The 19,188-nt window shown below is 31.2% G+C and overlaps 2 protein-coding genes across 2 annotated transcripts; one reads left to right on the top strand and one right to left on the bottom strand.

Moving 5' to 3' along the window:
* Positions 1-2,729: 2,729 nt before the first annotated feature.
* Positions 2,730-4,369, bottom strand: LOC109603111 (snRNA-activating protein complex subunit 3). The gene is made up of 5 exons (XM_020019571.2): positions 4,151-4,369; positions 3,862-4,090; positions 3,564-3,809; positions 3,366-3,512; positions 2,730-3,168 (listed from the first exon to the last, which is right to left on the bottom strand). The coding sequence occupies exons 1-5, from the start codon at positions 4,354-4,356 to the stop codon at positions 2,770-2,772; spliced, it is 1,227 nt and encodes a 408-aa protein (XP_019875130.2). The 5' UTR covers positions 4,357-4,369; the 3' UTR covers positions 2,730-2,769.
* A 1,812-nt stretch (positions 4,370-6,181) lies between these two features.
* On the top strand, positions 6,182-8,288 carry LOC109603112 (UDP-glycosyltransferase UGT4-like). Its single transcript, XM_020019572.2, has 6 exons — positions 6,182-6,250; positions 6,321-6,856; positions 7,031-7,368; positions 7,426-7,645; positions 7,696-7,915; positions 7,971-8,288. Exons 2-6 carry the CDS (start codon positions 6,370-6,372, stop codon positions 8,257-8,259), a joined length of 1,554 nt encoding a protein of 517 aa, XP_019875131.1. The 5' UTR covers positions 6,182-6,250; positions 6,321-6,369; the 3' UTR covers positions 8,260-8,288.
* Positions 8,289-19,188: the final 10,900 nt, after the last annotated feature.

Consider the following 19,188-nt stretch of genomic DNA (forward strand, 5'->3'; position numbering starts at 1 on the left):
TTAGCTTTAATATTAAAAAAATTATAATTTTTTTTATAATTGTAATTTAAATCTATTTTTAAATGTGTTAATTATAATTAATAATTTAATATTAAATATAATTATAATTTTTTATTCTACAATAATTTGAATGTTAATTAATCATATTTAATCTATTTTTTAATTTGTTTAAAATTATAATTTTTGTTAAGAGTTTTAATTAAATTTTCTAATCTAACTAGATTTAATTCCAATTTCAAATTAGTCTTAATTTTAATTATTAAGTCTAATAATTTTAGTTTTAAGTGATAATTAATTTATACATTATATTTAGGTAAAATTTTAATTTTAGGATTTAATTATAATTTTAAATTAAATTATATTTTAAATTTCAATTGTGGTTTTAAACCTAAAAATAAATTGAGTATAATTTCAAGAGACATTTCAGTTTGAACTCTCTAATCTAAAAGTTGTACCAGAACCTATTTACAGACTTTAAGTGCCAGATGCTTTCAGATTAAATTTTAAATTATCGAAATTTAGATCGTTAACCAGTGACATATTAACACGTTTTGTAACCGCATAAACAAATTATCTTATGTGTTAAATTTATAAGATACTGTTGTTTGTCTAGTTGCATAAGAAAATTGCTTTAAATTATATAATTACCAAAAAATGTTTATGGGGCCTCTTTATCTACCCAACTCATGTACTATTATAACATTGTTTCATCACCTATTTTTTTATTTACTGTGCCTGTGTCATTTTTACGCTTTGGCCTGGATGAATTAAATTATTAAAATGATTTCACTGCCAATAAATTCAAATGTGATGAGCGCAATTTATAAACTAAACAAATATGTTGCAGTAAAATTTAATTTTCATATTCGATTGTTTGTTTAATATGTTTTGTCATTTAAATTTTTATTTGTTTTGTTACTAAAACAACCAACTAAATTCGTGTCAGTTAACGTAGAATGTATCTATTTAATATAAAATAAACGAATTAATTAATTGTGGGCATTAATATTAATTAATTGATTAAATGCATAATGAAATAGTCGTGAAATGAAAAAGTTTTGACCGTTTTACACGAAACAGCAGAGAACTAAAGCCATTTGGGTTAATTTGGGAAAATAGGCCAGTATTCGCCACTAACACAAGCCAGACAATTTGATTAAGGTAATTTACATTGTTTTAAATGCAAAAAGAGGAAGTACAGATTACGTAATTTAATTCAAAAGAGTCTAAAATAAGAAATGATATTTATAATCATCAAGTTCAGACACGCTAAGCAACTGAGCCTTGAGCTTAGTTAAATAAAAAGTACATAAGTGAATAAATACCATATTGAATTGTATAATACAGGCAAAATGAGCAAGTCCAAATAGAACTGTGCCGATGGTTATCTAAACTGTTGTTGTTTAAGTACTTAAATGCACCTACGCACCTTTTAAATTTTCTCGACCGCCAAATAGTTGGATGATGAGGATTATATGGTCAGATCGAGTTACGGACTTTGTAATCAGCATGTTTGTGCCGAAATGGGACATGATTTTATTTAGTTAAAACTTCGTTTTGTCGCCATTTTTATGGGCCACTTTTCAGGCCTTTAAAACAGTCACGTATTTATCATTTTATACACTACAATTATAAATTAAATGTATTATTTTATAATTGAATTGTTATTTTTAATTTTTTGAGTTCAATATCTCAATATTACAAATTTAAAATAAATATTTCATTTTGTTTAAATTAATTATTAATTATTAAGCTTCAAATATTGTAAATTTAAATTAATTATTTCAATTTTGTTTAAATTAATTTACATTTTTTTAACTTAACGTCACAAATATCATAAATTTAAATTAAATATCTTAATTTTTTAAGTTTAATATTCAAATACGATAAACTTGAATAAAATTTATTAATGTTTTTTATTTAAATTGAATTTTTTATTTTTTTTTAAGCTTAATATTTTAAACTCTACAAATTTAAATTAATTATTTTAATTTTGTTCAAATTAATTTCATTATTTTTAATATTTTAAGCTTAATAGTTCATATATTATAAATTTAAATTAATTATTTCAATTTTGTTTAAATTAATTATTATATTTTTAAGCTTAACATCACAAACATTATAAATTTAAATTAATTAACATAATTTTTTAAGTTTAAAATTCAAATATTATAAACCTGAATAAAATTTATTATAATTTTTTTTAATTTAAATTGAATTTTTTATATTTTTAGGCTTAATATCCTAAATACTTTTGTTTAAGTAAATTTACTTATTTTTAATTTTTCAAGCTTAATATTTTCAATATTACGAATTTAAATTAAATATATTGTTTATTTTTCTCAATTTATATTGTTATATTCAATTTTTGAAGCTTAATATTCGAAATATTAAAATTTAAATTAAACAATTTTTAAATTAAATTAATTATCTTTAATTTTATATAAAATATTATAAATTTAAATAATAAATTTTAACCTCTTTAAATTAAATAGTATGTTTTTAATATTAATTTTTAAAATATTCTTAAATAGATTGTGTATTTAAATTAATTATAATTTTTAAGCTTAACATTTTAAATATTATAAATTTAAATTGAATATATTATTTTTTTTTAATTTTTTTTAAATTAAATTGTATATGTATTTTAATATTTTATTATTTTATCTTAAATAAATTCTTTAAAATTAAAATTGTTTGTGTTGATCTGTAAATAAAACTAGTAAAAGTAATTTTTAAATTATCTTTTATTATATATAAAACATATTCTTAATCAAAGTCTTCGATCTCATCATTCTCAACATCGTCCCCGCTCGACTGCTTATTGATCAACCCCTTGTGGAAATACGGATACAGCTTAAACTTGCCGATCTTTTTCCCGTCAAGATAACAGTACGAATTGCAACATTCGGTGCACAGGAAGGCCTTTTCCTGCGGCAATCGATCGCAACCGTACACGATCCATTTGGCGAATACGTGCGTGCATATGAGACACATAACGTTCGCCACCCTCCTGAATCTCGTTACATTCGGGTAGACCTCGCGGCACAGCGCGTCGCCGGCGTGGATCAGTCTGGCGTCGGCGAACACTATCAGGTGTTCGCAATCGCCTTGGTGGAGATAAACGTAGGGGTAGCCCAGACGTGGCTTTAACGCGTCGATTTTCACCTAAATAAAGCAAATTTATGACTGTTTGTGACTTTATATCTCGATAGAAGTGAAATATCTTATTTTAAAAGACAAATATTGGTTTTAACCGTTTAAAAAGTTGTCTAAAATGGTTAATAATTTTTCTAATTATTTTTTTTACATATTTGAGACCCAACAAAACATAAAATCATAACATAACGTTGAAGTTTATTTACATTTTCAATGGGAACCATTGTTAGTTTCCCAATTCCTTTATCAGCAGCCCACTTGGCAATTTCCTTAGGGTATTCGTAAGCATTGGGGGCCCTAGAATCGCAGTAGAAAACCCCGTCGATAAAAATATACTGCGATGGATAGTATTTCTACAATTAAACATTTTATATTTAGGCACATTTAAAAGCCTGGACAAATACTTTGGCATTGATTAAAGCAGTCAAATCAATGTCTGTGTTCTCAACTTCCAAGAACAAACCATCATTGGTCACACAATGTATCTTTTCAATAACATCAATCAACAAAGAGCTTCCTAAGGCCTGAAACTCTTGAGCACACTTCAGTCTTTCCCAAGTCTTTTGATAAGGTTTCTGATGGGTCGCCTTGTACACAAATATGGTTAGCACATATTCGGAGCCTGGTTCGATATCTTTAGCCTTGTCAGCCTGTTGATACGACGAATTAATACACCGTGAAGGTTTACATAAATATACATACAGGTGTTGTGCCACTTAGCTTCAAGGTGGACCTGTTAAAAAACAATGATTCCAACCCCAAGTTCTTTTCCAACAGTGCTTTCTCAACGGACACGCGGTACCTGACGCTTGATAACGTTAAAGCCTTTTCAGTGACTGGATAGTACGAGTCTAATTTTGATGTGTAATAATACTTTGTTGGAAGTTCGGAGGGTGTAAAGGAATTTTCAGGGCTCTTCAACAAGTCTGTGCTAAAAACATACAACAATGATTGTCATGCATAAATAACATTATGTAAGTAATCAAATTACCTGCAATTTTCTGCTAATGAGTTTAGTTGTTCGGTGGTCAATTTGGGCTTGAGTTTCTTTAATAAACTTTTAGCTGTTTTATCTACATCGTAGTTCAAACATTCGGCTTTAAATTTGTCGAAGTATTCTTTAAGATTTATGTTTTCTGTGGCACGGAATAACTGTGGTTTGTAGATTTTCTCCATGTTCACTAATGTGAACAACATACATGTTTGTTATTATAGGTTATGTTGCGCGAACACACAGTGAAGGTGCGTACACACTAACTATGCAATAAATAGTCAATTAGAAAACTCATTTTCATTAAGATTTTGTGTAAAATACACAGTTTTAAAAAAGTATAGACCAAATTAGGGACTAATTAATGTTTACATCTTTAAGCAAAATGTGGAGAAACTACGTGTGAAGGTGTGTAGCTACCTTAATCAAATTCAAATATAGATTAAATTAAATTTAAATTATTAGTGATGACCACTTAAAATAAGTTGACAGCTAAATTGTTTATTTGTAACTCATTTTAATATATTTTCTAAATAAAATAAGCATTTTGATTATTAAATTATGTTGATTTATATGTTAATATAAAATTAATATATAATATATATTCAAATTATTATTAGTGATGTTCAAATTAACTAACAGCTAAAGTGGTTAATTTATAAGTTATTTTAATTGGATTTTTTTAATAAAATGCACTTTTTTGTTATTAAATTATGTTTATATACGTGTAAATATAAATACATTTCTTTTTAATCAATTTATTATTAGTGATGTTTATTTAAAATTAGCTAACAGCTAAAATGGTTAATTTGTAACTTATTTTAATTGTTTTTTTTGAATAAAATACACATTTTTGTTAGTAAATTATGTTGATTTACGTGTTAATATAAATATATTTCTTTTTATATAAATTAATATTAGTATGTTCATTTAAAATTAGATAACAGCTAAAATGGTTAATTTGTAACTTATTTTAATTGATTTTCTGAATAAAATATACATTTTTGTTATTAAATTATATTGATTTATGTAAATATAATTATTTTTATTCAAATTATTATTAGTGATATTTATTTAAAATAATCTGACAACTAAATTGCTAATTTATAATTTATTATAATTGTCCTTAAATAAAATACATATTTTTTTATTAAATTATGTTGTTTTTTATTTAAATTGTTATTAGTGATGTTCATTTAAAATAAATTAACAGCTAAATTGTTTATTTTGTTCATGTATATAGGAAAAATTTAATAATAAATCAAATAATTAAATGTATTTTATACAAATTTTAATTCAAAAGCCTTTGTCTTTCGATAACAAATTAAAAAAAGAAGCTCCATAGTCTCCCATTTGAAATAAACCATGCAAGAACATTGGAAACCCCAAAATATTCCAATGAAATATCAAGCAATGTTAATAACAGTAAACAAGAGTGTATAGTGAGGCACACAAATACCTTGACAAGAAGGATCTTCGCATCGTCCTTTTGCGGTTCCACGGGGTTCCCTACCGCCAACTCCCCAGGGCGGCATTCCTCTTCATCATTTCTAAGCGGGCCCTAAATCTCGGCGTTCGTCCTCCCCCTTCCGTCGTCTCGCGCCGTGCCTTACGTGTTGTTGGGGTGCGCAATTAAAATGCACACCCCGTTCAATTGATACGCCCGCCTATTATTAACTTGACGGTGTCGCCGTTGTCTAATTATGGCCCGTTTAAAATGGGAACGAGGAGCCAAGAGGTCCTCTCTTTCATTATTAAATGAGTACATTTTTTTTTGTAGTGACGTGTTTATTAAAAACAATTAATTATGTTAATGGGGGTACAATAAATTTCCAATAAATTCTTTATTTTGGCCAGACTCAGCTTTTTATACCGACACTGGAGTCTTTTAAAGCAAAACAATTCAATCTATGATCTTCATAATTGTTTAGAAAGTTCAAATAAACATCAAATATTTGTCAACAATATTAGAGAATAATCAAATTTATAAACTGATCATGGTTAACGTAAGTATTTTACTATTATAACTAAAGATAACAGTTGTCAACAGTATCAGGGAATAACAAAATTAATTTGTTAAACATTTTAATCACAATTAAGGTAAGTGTTTTACTATTAAAACTAAAGATAAAACTTTATCAGACTGTCTAGATATATAATAATGTCACAGGTGCAGGCCAATAATTCAACCTCGTCAGTCAGTCGACGAGGTGTACAAGATGAGGAGCGTCTTGGTCTCACTGATCTCACTGGTGTTGGTGGCTGACGCCGCCAAGATCCTGGGCGTCATCCCCACACCATCGTACAGCCACCAGATAGCCTTCAGAAGTCTCTGGTCTGAACTGTCCTTAAGAGGCCACGAAGTCACTGTGATCACCACCCATCCAGTCAACAACGGCACCTTGAAGAACCTCAAAGAAGTGGACATCAGCTTCGTCAAGAAGTACTTGGAAGAACGCTACGAGGGGGACAAAGTACTGGAGGCCCTGAACAACGGCGTCATGGCCACGTTGAAATTCATCGAAGACATGCTCATCGACACGTCCAACCATGTGTTGGACCACAAGGGGGTGCGGGAGATCATGAAGCAGAAGAACGGCACCTACGACGTCGTCTTGGTTGAGAGCCTGTTCCCTGAGATGAACGCCTTTGGAGACCTCTTCGGTTGTCCGGTCATTGGAGTCATATCTTTGGACGCTCCAGCAAGTAAGTCACGTTTTTACATGTATTTTTAGTGTGATTAAATTAATTAGATTTTGATCAAATTTCAAGCACGTGTCTATTATCTGAACATGCATTGAATTTGATAAGGTGCCCACTCGAAATTCCCCAAATACTGCATTTTATTATTTATATTATTATTATTATTATTATTGGTAGATTTGTATGGGTCTTTGGGCAACCCAACTCACCCAGCAGTGTACCCGGACGTGGTGCTCCCCTTCAGCGCCCCGCTGACCTTCTCGGAAAGAGTCGTGAGCACGATCTACAACCCCCTGAGGGAGGTGCACCGAAAGTACAGCTTTAACCCTCGCAAAGAGGAGGTTTTGAGACGCCACTTCCCTACTGTGTCCAAGTCTTATAATGAAGTTTACGGGAACATGGAGATGGTGTTTGTGAATTCACACCCTGTATTACAGGGGGTTAGGCCGTTGGGCCCGTCGATTGTCACCATTGGAGGCACCACTAACATTGAAACCCCTAAACCTTTACCTAAGGTGAGCTTATATTGGAAGTTGTGGCCTTATTGTATGATACTTAGATGCTTCCTTTAGGACCTGAAACAATTCATGGATGAGGCCAAAGAAGGAGTCATTTACTTCAGCCTAGGGAGCAACGTTAAGAGCAAAAACCTGAGCGACAAGCTGAGACGAACCTTAATATCTACTTTGGGTAAACTATCCTACAATGTGCTTTGGAAGTTTGAAACAAACATGACCGATTTACCTCAAAACATTAAGATCATTAGCTGGGCACCACAACAAGACATACTAAGTAAGTTAGTAAATACTAAGTTTGTTGTAAATTAACGTTGTTACTTCTAGGACACCCCAACGTGAAGCTGTTCATCACGCAAGGAGGTCTGCAGTCACTACAAGAGGCAATCATGTACGAAGTACCCTTGGTAGTATTCCCCTTCTTCGGTGATCAAGCCCACAATGCCAGAATAGTCGAAAACAGAGGCTTGGGCAAAAGACTGGTGCACTCGACTTTGGAGGCTCAGGAGTTCGAGAGAGCTGTGGTTGAAGTAATCACTAACAAAAAGTACGTGTCAGGTTCTGAGTAAGTTTCCAAGTAATGAAGTGTGGTCTTTTTAAAGGTACAAAGACAACGTGATAAGAATGAAAACGTTGATACTCGACGAACCGATGAGTGGAGTGGAAAAAGCTGTTTGGTGGACCGAATATGTGATCAGGCATAAAGGGGCCAAACATTTTAGGGACCCAATACTTGACCTCTCCCTCCTTGAATATTATCAGATTGATGTTTATGCTTTTCTGACTGTCGTTACCATTTTCGTCTTGTTTACTTTTTACTATGTTTTCAACGTTGTTTGTCGCCTCCTTAATAAGTTATTAAACAGAAATAAAAAGCTGAAAGAATTGTAAACAAGTGTAAATAAATTATATGATCAAAATTATACGTTTATTATTATAATTAACTAAATAATATTAAAAAATGTTTGTTTTATATTGTTTCTTTAAAACAGGGTGTTTATTTCCATTGAATTTAATAATTTAGTTTAGTGTTAGTTTCGGACTAAGTTAGGGAAATTCAGAAGTTTTTAGTTTGGGGAAGTTTAAACAAATTGTCGCAACATGTGTGACCCATATTGAGTTAGGAAACGATGTTATTTACATTTTAGAAAGTTTCACACGTTCGGTATTTCAAATTTATTTGATAAATGTTATTTCGGCATATTTATTTAATTGATTGGATAAAGTTATTGAAATCAAATTTAATACTTCTTTTGACGTTAATGGTTTGTCATCTGTGGTTCATCATCACACTTTTGTGGTTCATAGATTATCGTCAGAAATTTATATAAAAAGTTATCTTACTACATTTAAATAACTACCTACATTTACTAAATTTAATTTTAATATTATCATCTGTGTATATTTGCCAATTTTTTTTAATAATTCATCATCTATCATCAATTGTTTATTGTTAGCATTGTTTATAATTTAACCTCTGGTATTTTAAATGTGTTAGATAAAAATTATATTATTTTATTTAATTGAATGAAAAATTTGATTTTATTAATAATAATTATATTTACCAAAGTCATGTAAACAAATATTGTTCATTTGACGTGTGTAGCTTATCATTTGCCATCTATCATCTATTGTTGATTATCACCTTCTGACCTCTGCTTGATTTTTGATATTTTAGACTGATTTGATAAAAAGTTATTTTAGTGTATTCAATTTTAATATTAAATTAATGTTTATGAAATTCGTGTGATTATAATCTTCTTATTTAATCCCATTTATACATTTTATATTTTAAATTAATTTGAAAAAAGATGTTTTAGTATATTTAATTGATTAAATACAGTTATTAAATGCTATTTTAATATTAATTTAATTCTTATGAAGTTCATGTGAGTAGAAACAGTTTGTCTGACGTCAACAGTATTTTATTTAATATTTTATGGTTCATCATCAGTTTCTGACTTTTATTGTTCATAATTTATCGTCTGTAGTTTGTAGTTCATCCTTTTATACATTTTATATTTTAAATTAATTTGACAAAAGGTGTTTTAGTATAGTTAATTGATTAAATACAGTTATTAAATGCTATTTTAATATTAATTTAATTCTTATGAAGTTCATGTGAGTAGAAACAGTTTATCTGACGTCAATAGTATATCGTTTAATATTTTATGGTCCATCATCAGCTTCTGACCTTTATTTTTCATAATTTGTCATCTGTGGTTTATAGTTCAGCCTTTTACACATTTTATATTTTAAATTAATTTGACAAAAGGTGTTTTAGTATATTTAATTGATTAAATACAGTTATTAAATTCTATTTTAATAATAATTTGAAGGTTTAACACGTTAGTTTTTTAAAATTAATATAATAAAATCTAAAAATTAAAGCAGTAATTTAGTAAGTTGTTATTGTTGACATAAGTTGCCGATAATTAAATAAATAATCGATGAACAAACGTGTATACAAATCACAAATTTCACAAATATTTGTTCCATGATTAGTTACGTTAATTATGTAGATATATTGATGAATGTGGATCCATACTTAATTACAAATATTCTTGTTTAACACATGTGAATTTTAGTAAGTAACATGTTAATTAATTAGTTTGGACCAAAATTGGAATAGATCATGAATTTTGTAGTAGTTGTAGTAGAAAATGTGTTTGAGTTCTTTTGTCACATTTACTCCGTACATCAACGTTATGAAAGTATGATAATCTAAAAATACTCCCATCCATTTTCTCATATTCTCGTCGAGGTGTGTGTAATTTTTCTTCATGAACGTCAACGGCTTTTATTTAGAGATGCAAGTGCCAAGTGTAAAGTTTATTGATGTATCCCGGTTATAAAAATCTAATGGCCCCATCATATAAATCTGTTTGGTGGTCTCGGGCAGGATCTCCGGCTTAAGCGCGTCATCTTATCTGGCGGCATCATTATACGTACGAGGCACCGTACTTTACCGTCATTTTCTACGTTATTATATACGTGGCAGCCTCTTCATTGCACTTTAAGGTCCTCATAAACCGACGTCCCGGAGGTTAATGATCTTGTCAACCTGAAAGACACTTCAGTTACTGGACCCACCCCTCGAATTTACCTACCACACACACTAAAACATAATTCAATGGCTGAACTGATATGAATTAATGAAATAAATAAACGACCAGCATCAACATGTGATGTATCAATAATAAAACACGCACAATCATTTGCCATTAAAACTAGAAAATTAATTAAAACGATGTACATCATGTTGGTGGTGCTCTGCTCCATTTAATACCATATCAATATATCATACCAGTCCTACAATAATTACGATTGTTGTAACGTACCAACACTATTTCACTAGATAAATGTAAATTATAACATACAATAATCAACATAGGTGTAATTATCATGTCCTGTTTCACATATTTATTGAAATTATTATTTATAACTATTTATTAACAATAAAACATTTTAATGATGTGATTTACAACCTCCAACCAATTAAACCACGAACTATTTATTGTCAGATTTAACCAACCTCAACTCACAGTTGGAGTAAAAACTGTTTCCCCATTTCTGTACAAAAATAAAACTAGCAAAATCAACCAACGCATTTCATAATGGAGGAATATAAATGGGGACGCGCATTTTTCAAAGAAGAAAATGAAAACGGCGGCGTCGCTGTTTATATGAATAATGGTCACTCTTGAAGAAAATAAGGAACTGGTATAAAATTATAAAACCTGATAATAAATCAAAACTGTTGTATGAGGGAATGAACAGTTTTTACAGCTGGTAATTATAATTGTTAATCTTAATTTTATTCTATTGATTGATTAAATGTGCCTTACCACTAATGAACATAACCTAATAAATACACTAAAATATATAGTTTTTGAGTTATTTATTTTTTTTACAAAAACTAAAATATTTGCAAACCAACCAATTTTGATGCTGGAAGGTTCACTTTTGGAATACAGGTTAATTAAGTACCATTTTATAAGAAGCCGTTATTAGTACTCCCAAATTTTATACAGTGTGTTCGTTATTTACATATAACGAAATATATTGGCGCCCAACAATATTTATTGGCGCCCAACGATTATAATTAATGCTAAATTTCCATTTGTTTTTTAAGTGTACAAGTAAAAAACAAATTTTTAATATGTGAAATAATGGTTTTTTATATTTAATAACAATAAAACACCTAATATAAATATTTAAGTCTAATTAATTAAACTATCGTTGGGCGCCAATTTATTACGTTGGGCGCCAATTTATTACGTTGGGCGCCAATAAATATAGTTGGGCGCCTTTTTACAAATAAATAAATTAATTCGGACTAATATTGGAAATTGTATTAGTTGTAGTTAGAGTAGAAAATGTGATAAATAAATCAAAACTGTTGTACGAGAGAATAAGCAGATTTTACAGCTCGTAATTATAATTGTTGATCTATTGATTGATTAAATGTGTCTTATCACTAATTAAGGTCTCAAAATATGATGTTATCAAATATTTTAAGTTTACCAAACAAAGGTTATAAGTTTGTTACGCAGAAACAGGTGTAATTTCCTGAAGTTGCTCTTAACCCTTCTGTGTTGATGACAAACAACTTTGGAGGGAGGTACCACACCACCAAACAAAAGGAATTTAGAAATTAATTTCACCTTCCACACGTCTCAATTTGATTAAAAGACTTCCTGTAATGAAAATTGTCTTTGTATTTTAGAAACATTTTAAGGAATAAAAAACTTATCTGTTGGATTAATGTAGAATTTCTTGATCACCCATTAATTTAATTAAAATCCCTTTCCCCCATTCAATCCCGTCCACATATTTATAAATAGCTTTATCCTCAGTTAATATTTGACTGACTGACAATACTATACACGACACAATGATTTATGAAACCGGCGAAAGAGGCGAAAAAAATGCGGACGCGGGCAATGAAAAATTATGGGTCCCCACTGAAATCCTTAATAAATCGCACCTTCATCATAAGTTCTTATAACCGTTCTGCGCACAAAAATTAAAGGGCCGACTAAAAAAGGGGGAGATGTTCGGTTGATTTTGAGCCTCGCATGTTCGACTGTAAATGTTTTTGCGTCGGTTATTCATTAATAAAACATCCTAGACGAAGAACACCGGTGGGAGCTGTTTCATTATGTATTTTGGTCGATTAATTTGTTGGAATGTGGTGAGTTAGTTAAACCGGCGCATTCACCTTTTTTGCCGTTTTGTTGGTAACAGGCTAAAGTCAACGGCTGTTTTGCTGCCTCGATTATTTCTGTTGGTTAAAAACAACAATCAAAATATAAAGTTAAATATTCATTTGGATAATATTCGTGCCTTGTTAAAGTAAAGTCTTTTCTTTTAATCACTCTCACTTTTATGAGAGATTTCTTGTCTTTCAAAGTATCTTAGAAGCTGAAGTCTGATGACATTTTTGGTGCAATTAAAGGAAGAACCATAAACAAAAATACACAAACTATGAGTACTGAAGATGTATGGTTATAATTTAATAAAATAATATTATTGTTAAATTTTTCAGTAGCTCCAAATCCTTTACTATTATGATTAAATTCCTTAATGTTCGTCAGTTTGATATCAACAGAAAGTCGGTCGAAACGACCGACGTGCGAACAAGGATCCGCCGTTCATTAAAAGTGTTTGGTCCTTGTTTGGCGCGTGTCGAGCTCAGATTCCAAAGCCGGGACCAGTGATAGATCATCAAGGTGGTTTAGATTGCCACAGCCGCACCTATTAATCACTCTTGCCGAAATTCCCTGCGCCGTGAAAGTCTTAAATGTTACACGCAATCTAACCGTGGCCACGATACAATACCTACGCCCCGATATTTCTTGTTATTACATTCGAGAAATTTATCGTTATTGTGCACTTTCTTGTCACGTAACGTGTTTTATTGAGGGGGGGCGCCGGAGTCACGTCCTTCAGGATTCATTGCCACATCCCTGTTTAAATGGTTAATTAACTTGAAGGTTGAAATTAGAATAATTTTGGGCAAATTTTTCGAAGCTTTTACTTCAGTAATTTGCTGGAAAACCAAGGCGTTATTTACTGACGTGTAAGAATTCGTATTTGGATTTATTTCCACCCCTTAAACGGCTCCTAGTGTTTTCCCTCTTGACGCATTCAACCCGAAATCGTGGGTATATCCAGATGTTTCGTGATTTATATTGAATAAATCTTATTATGTAAATACACTGTGTTGTTTCCCTAAAACAACACATTTAATGTTAAAAGAACAAAGCCCAAATATCAGTAATTTCACCCTCATAAAATGGAAAAATATGTAAAAGTTTTTGTGTGGAGGCAACATTCCTCAATATTGTAAGTAGGAATAAATTTTGACGGATGACGAACGTAATATGAAATTTTACAAGAATAAATTACTTCACATGAGACGAAGGAAGAAATAAATTACAACTTATATATGTCTGGGGTGGTTTGAGCTTCGCACCGTTTTGTCGACCGTGCCCTCATCAGAATTGCTAATTCCCTAATAAAGTTGCCGACTTCTCGCCCTTTAACTTTTCCGAAACACGCAATGCGAAATTTTACTAATAAATTTTTAACCAGCTGATGTAAATAATGACCGGAGATAAGGAGTATCTCACTTTTGAATAATTTTCATATGAAGCCATGTAGAAAAGTCCAATGATAAAGTGAAACAACTTTAACGAATTTATTTTTGCTTTTATAATTCAGCAATTTTATTTTTTTAAATAATAGTACATGTAAAAACGAGAATCAAATTTGCAGTAAAAATAAACTGTGTTTATTTTAATTTGTTTATAATACGTGGTTTTTAATTTTGATCAATCAATATTAATAAAACAATTCAGTTAAATAAAATGCCTTTAAACTTCCTCCAACAGCTCTAACTTTTGATATGCTTTGTAAGAAAACAAAACCTATTTTTGAGTCAAGAGGACTTATGTACCATTCTTTGGCGTCCATTTGCAAATCAAGATCTTAGGCTCCACAATTAATATATAAAATATGTGTGGAATTAGTCTGGGGTACCCAAGATCACATTTTGTCTGGTAAATATCAAAGGTATTAATAGGAACAACAGATACAAATAAATATAACCTAATAGAGACTCAGCATTTTTTAATTCTTGTAAATCGATGTTAATAAAACTACTCAAATACATAAAATGGTACCAAAAATCCCATCAGATCTCGTCCATCAAGTCCACTTTCTAAGATACTTTGAAAGACAAGGAAAACTATTTCTGAGTTAGTCGAAGGGACTTATGTACCATACTTTAGTGTTCATTTGAAAGACCAAGATACATCTTAGGCTTCACAATTCGTATATAAAATATGTGTTGAACCATGAGAAAGATACAGTGCCTAAAGTCTGAGGTACCTACGATCACATGTCGATATTTTTGTCTGGTAAATATCAAAGGTATTAATAGGAACAACAGATACAAATAAATATAACCTAATACAGACTCAGCATTTTTTAATTCTTGTAAATCGATGTTAATAAAACTACTCAAATACATAAAATGGTACCAAAAATCCCATCAGATCTCGTCCATCAAGTCCAGTTTCTAAGATACTTTGAAAGACAAGGAAAACTATTTCTGAGTTAGTCGAAGGGACTTATGTACCATACTTTAGTGTTCATTTGAAAGACCAAGATACATCTTAGGCTTCACAATTCGTATATAAAATATGTGTTGAACCAGGAGAAAGATACAGTGCCTAAAGTCTGAGGTACCCACGATCACATGTCGATATTTTTGTCTGGTAAATATCAAAGGTATTAATAGGAACAACAGATACAAATAAATATAACCTAATAGAGACTCAGCATTTTTTAATTCTTGTAAATCGTTGTTAATAAAACTACTCAAATACATAAAATGGTACCAAAAATCCCATCAGATCTCGTCCATCAAGTCCAGTTTCTAAGATACTTTGAAAGACAAGGAAAACTATTTCTGAGTTAGTCGAAGGGACTTATGTACCATACTTTAGTGTTCATTTGAAAGACCAAGATACATCTTAGGCTTCACAATTCGTATATAAAATATGTGTTGAACCATGAGAAAGATACAGTGCCTAAAGTCTGAGGTACCTACGATCACATGTCGATATTTTTGTCTGGTAAATATCAAAGGTATTAATAGGAACAACAGATACAAATAAATATAACCTAATAGAGACTCAGCATTTTTTAATTCTTGTAAATCGATGTTAATAAAACTACTCAAATACATAAAATGGTACCAAAAATCCCATCAGATCTCGTCCATCAAGTCCAGTTTCTAAGATACTTTGAAAGACAAGGAAAACTATTTCTGAGTTAGTCGAAGGGACTTATGTACCATACTTTAGTGTTCATTTGAAAGACCAAGATGCATCTTAGGCTTCACAATTCATATATAAAATATGTGTTGAACCATGAGAAAGATACAGTGCCTAAAGTCTGAGGTACCCACGATCACATGTCGATATTTTTGTCTGGTAAATATCAATGGTATTAATAGGAACATCAGATACAAATAAACATAACCTAATACAGACTCAGCATTTTTTAATTCTTGTAAATCGATGTTAATAAAACTACTCAAATACATAAAATGGTACCAAAAATCCCATCAGACCTCGCCCATCAAGTCCAGTTTCTAAGATACTTTGAAAGACAAGGAAAACTATTTCTGAGTTAGTCGAAGGGACTTATGTACCATACTTTAGTGTTCATTTGAAAGACCAAGATACATATTAAGCTTCACAATTCGTATATAAAATATGTGTTGAACCATGAGAAAGATACAGTGCCTAAAGTCTGAGGTACCCACGATCACATGTCGATATTTTTGTCTGGTAAATATCAATGGTATTAATAGGAACATCAGATACAAATAAACATAACCTAATACAGACTCAGCATTTTTTAATTCTTGTAAATCGATGTTAATAAAACTACTCAAATACATAAAATGGTACCAAAAATCCCATCAGATCTCGTCCATCAAGTCCTGTTTCTAAGATACTTTGAAAGACAAGGAAAACTATTTCTGAGTTAGTGGAAGGGACTTATGTACTATACTTTAGTGTTCATTTGAAAGACCAAGATACATCTTAGGCTTCACAATTCGTATATAAAATATGTGTTGAACCATGAGAAAGATATAGTGCCTAAAGTCTGAGGTACCTACGATCACATGTCGATATTTTTGTCTGGTAAATATCAAAGGTATTAATAGGAACAACAGATACAAATAAATATAACCTAATAGAGACTCAGCATTTTTTAATTCTTGTAAATCGATGTTAATAAAACTACTCAAATACATAAAATGGTACCAAAAATCCCATCAGATCTCGTCCATCAAGTCCAGTTTCTAAGATACTTTGAAAGACAAGGAAAACTATTTCTGAGTTAGTCGAAGGGACTTATGTACCATACTTTAGTGTTCATTTGAAAGACCAAGATACATCTTAGGCTTCACAATTCGTATATAAAATATGTGTTGAACCAGGAGAAAGATACAGTGCCTAAAGTCTGAGGTACCCACGATCACATGTCGATATTTTTGTCTGGTAAATATCAATGGTATTAATAGGAACAATAGATACAAATAAACAACCTAATACAGACTGAGCATTTTTTAAGTCTTGTAAATTGATGTTAATAAAACTACTCAAATACATAAAATGGTACCAGAAATCCCATCAGACCTCGCCCATCAAGTCCAGTTTTTAAGATACTTTGAAAGACGAGGAAAACTATTTCTGAGTTAGTGGAAGGGACTTGTGTACCATTCTTTGGCGTTGATTTGAAAGTCCAAGACAAAACAGGCTCTACAATTAATATGTGTAGAACCATGAGAAATATACAGTACTTACAGTCTGTAAATATCAAATTTCTCATCTGTGTTTTAACTATTATTTTAGTCTTTTGTTACTTATAGTTTGTGTAATATTATCCATAGTTCTTCGTTTAATTCTTATATATACAGTATGTATGTACAATTCAATAAAGTCTAGAAAGTTCAACACTTCAATAAAATTTATTATGATTGAAAAAAATTGGTAACACTTCGTCGAGTTCCTTTTCCAAACCGTCGACGTTCCGAAGTGACGTGTACGTATTGAGTCGGAAAATTGTGAAATTAAATCGTTTCAGTTTAAAACCTCAGCCAAGGCCCCCCCGAATCTCATCGAACATGTCACAGTGTATCGTGGCAAATCGTCTTTCAATTACTCGCCGAAAGAAACGGTGCGTTCACTCTTTTTTTGTGTCGCAAAGAACGACCGGAAAAGTTTCTGTGTTCTTTTCAAGGTTGGTTAATCCAAATCTGTCGCCATACAGGAATATATTATCATACACTTTCGTTCTCGCGGCAATTTTCGCGACGTTTACTTTTCGCGAATTCCATTCCGAAATAACAGATTACGTCAAACGGCAACGGCGATGTTCCGTTACGCTTAGTCGACCCAATGATGGTTTTATATCTTAACCGTACCGTGGAGTTTCTAACTGGATGCGTCGCGACGCGTCGCTTTCACATCTTATGCAGTGACGGTTCTCTCTCTATTTCGCATTTTCGTTTACCTTTAAAGCGGCTTACGGATAATGGCGGTGTGCATTTCGGTAATCCCATCCTGTTTCCCCCGATGAAAATATCAATTGTTTAACGAAAAAATATCTGGGACAGCTAATAAATAAATGGACGAGGCCTCGCATGAAATATGGAACAGGACCTTCTTATCCTTTTTTATGGGGACGATGTTTTATGCCTCCCTAAATTATCTCGTCCACGTTTGCCTTGCTACAAAATAAATCATTTTTTTTACCAGCACCAACGTTTCCAATCCTGGCGGATCGATGCTCCAGAATTGTCTGTCATCCAGACCCTGACCAAATTAAAACAACTAACATGTTGTGGCAGCCAACACCGCCGTCGGGAACGTTCGCTGAAGTTACCCGATCATTAAAATTGTAAATGTGCTCAATTTCCGATTCATAAACTTCACAAACAGTTCGGAAAAAAGGCCGAAATTGTTTTTAAAAAGGGGAGCAGTAAAGAAGATGTGGGGGCGAACAGATTTTCAAGTATATATATCATATTTTCGGATGATTAGGTTCGTTAAACTTTTTATATTGTCTTATAACTCAATTTAAGTTGGCGGAAGTTATTCCCGTGGCAAAACGAAAAACTGGATAAGGCGTAAATATTTGTTCGTACAACTTTTATTGTTCGCTTAATGTCCTGGCATGTGATGTTTCTAGATGAATGTGACATTAATTGAAGCCTACCCCAATTTATTAATATTTGGTCCTATAAATAATAAAGTTGTATAAATATATAAAGTTTCTTGTAAAAATTACAGAGAGTATTAAACACTAAATGACTGACGATAAAGAAATAAGGAATGATAGTTAACTGACGATGAATGGTACTTAAGACAGATGATTTACTACATAAACCATATACCATACAAACCTAAATATAATGTTCCACAATTTTATATAAAAATTTAGAGAGACAATAATAACTTAAACAACCTGTTAACCTAAACATTGACAGAATAATTACTGACAGTTAATTTATAACCTTATATGTTCAACAATGTCATAAATGTGAGGTTATGTGGTTAAAAATCTACAGAGAAAAAGATATCTTGAACACACAAGAAGGACAATCTATCAACCCTACTCGGATTTATCCCCTAAAGAGAACAAAACCAACCTAATCTAAACATGGACAGATTAACTACTGACAGTTAATTTATAACCTCGAAATGCAAGGCTGAGTCTAGTGTTCTACAA

The sequence above is a fragment of the Aethina tumida genome, chromosome 3, assembly GCF_024364675.1.
Source record: "Aethina tumida isolate Nest 87 chromosome 3, icAetTumi1.1, whole genome shotgun sequence".
NCBI classification, from domain to species: domain Eukaryota; kingdom Metazoa; phylum Arthropoda; class Insecta; order Coleoptera; family Nitidulidae; genus Aethina; species Aethina tumida.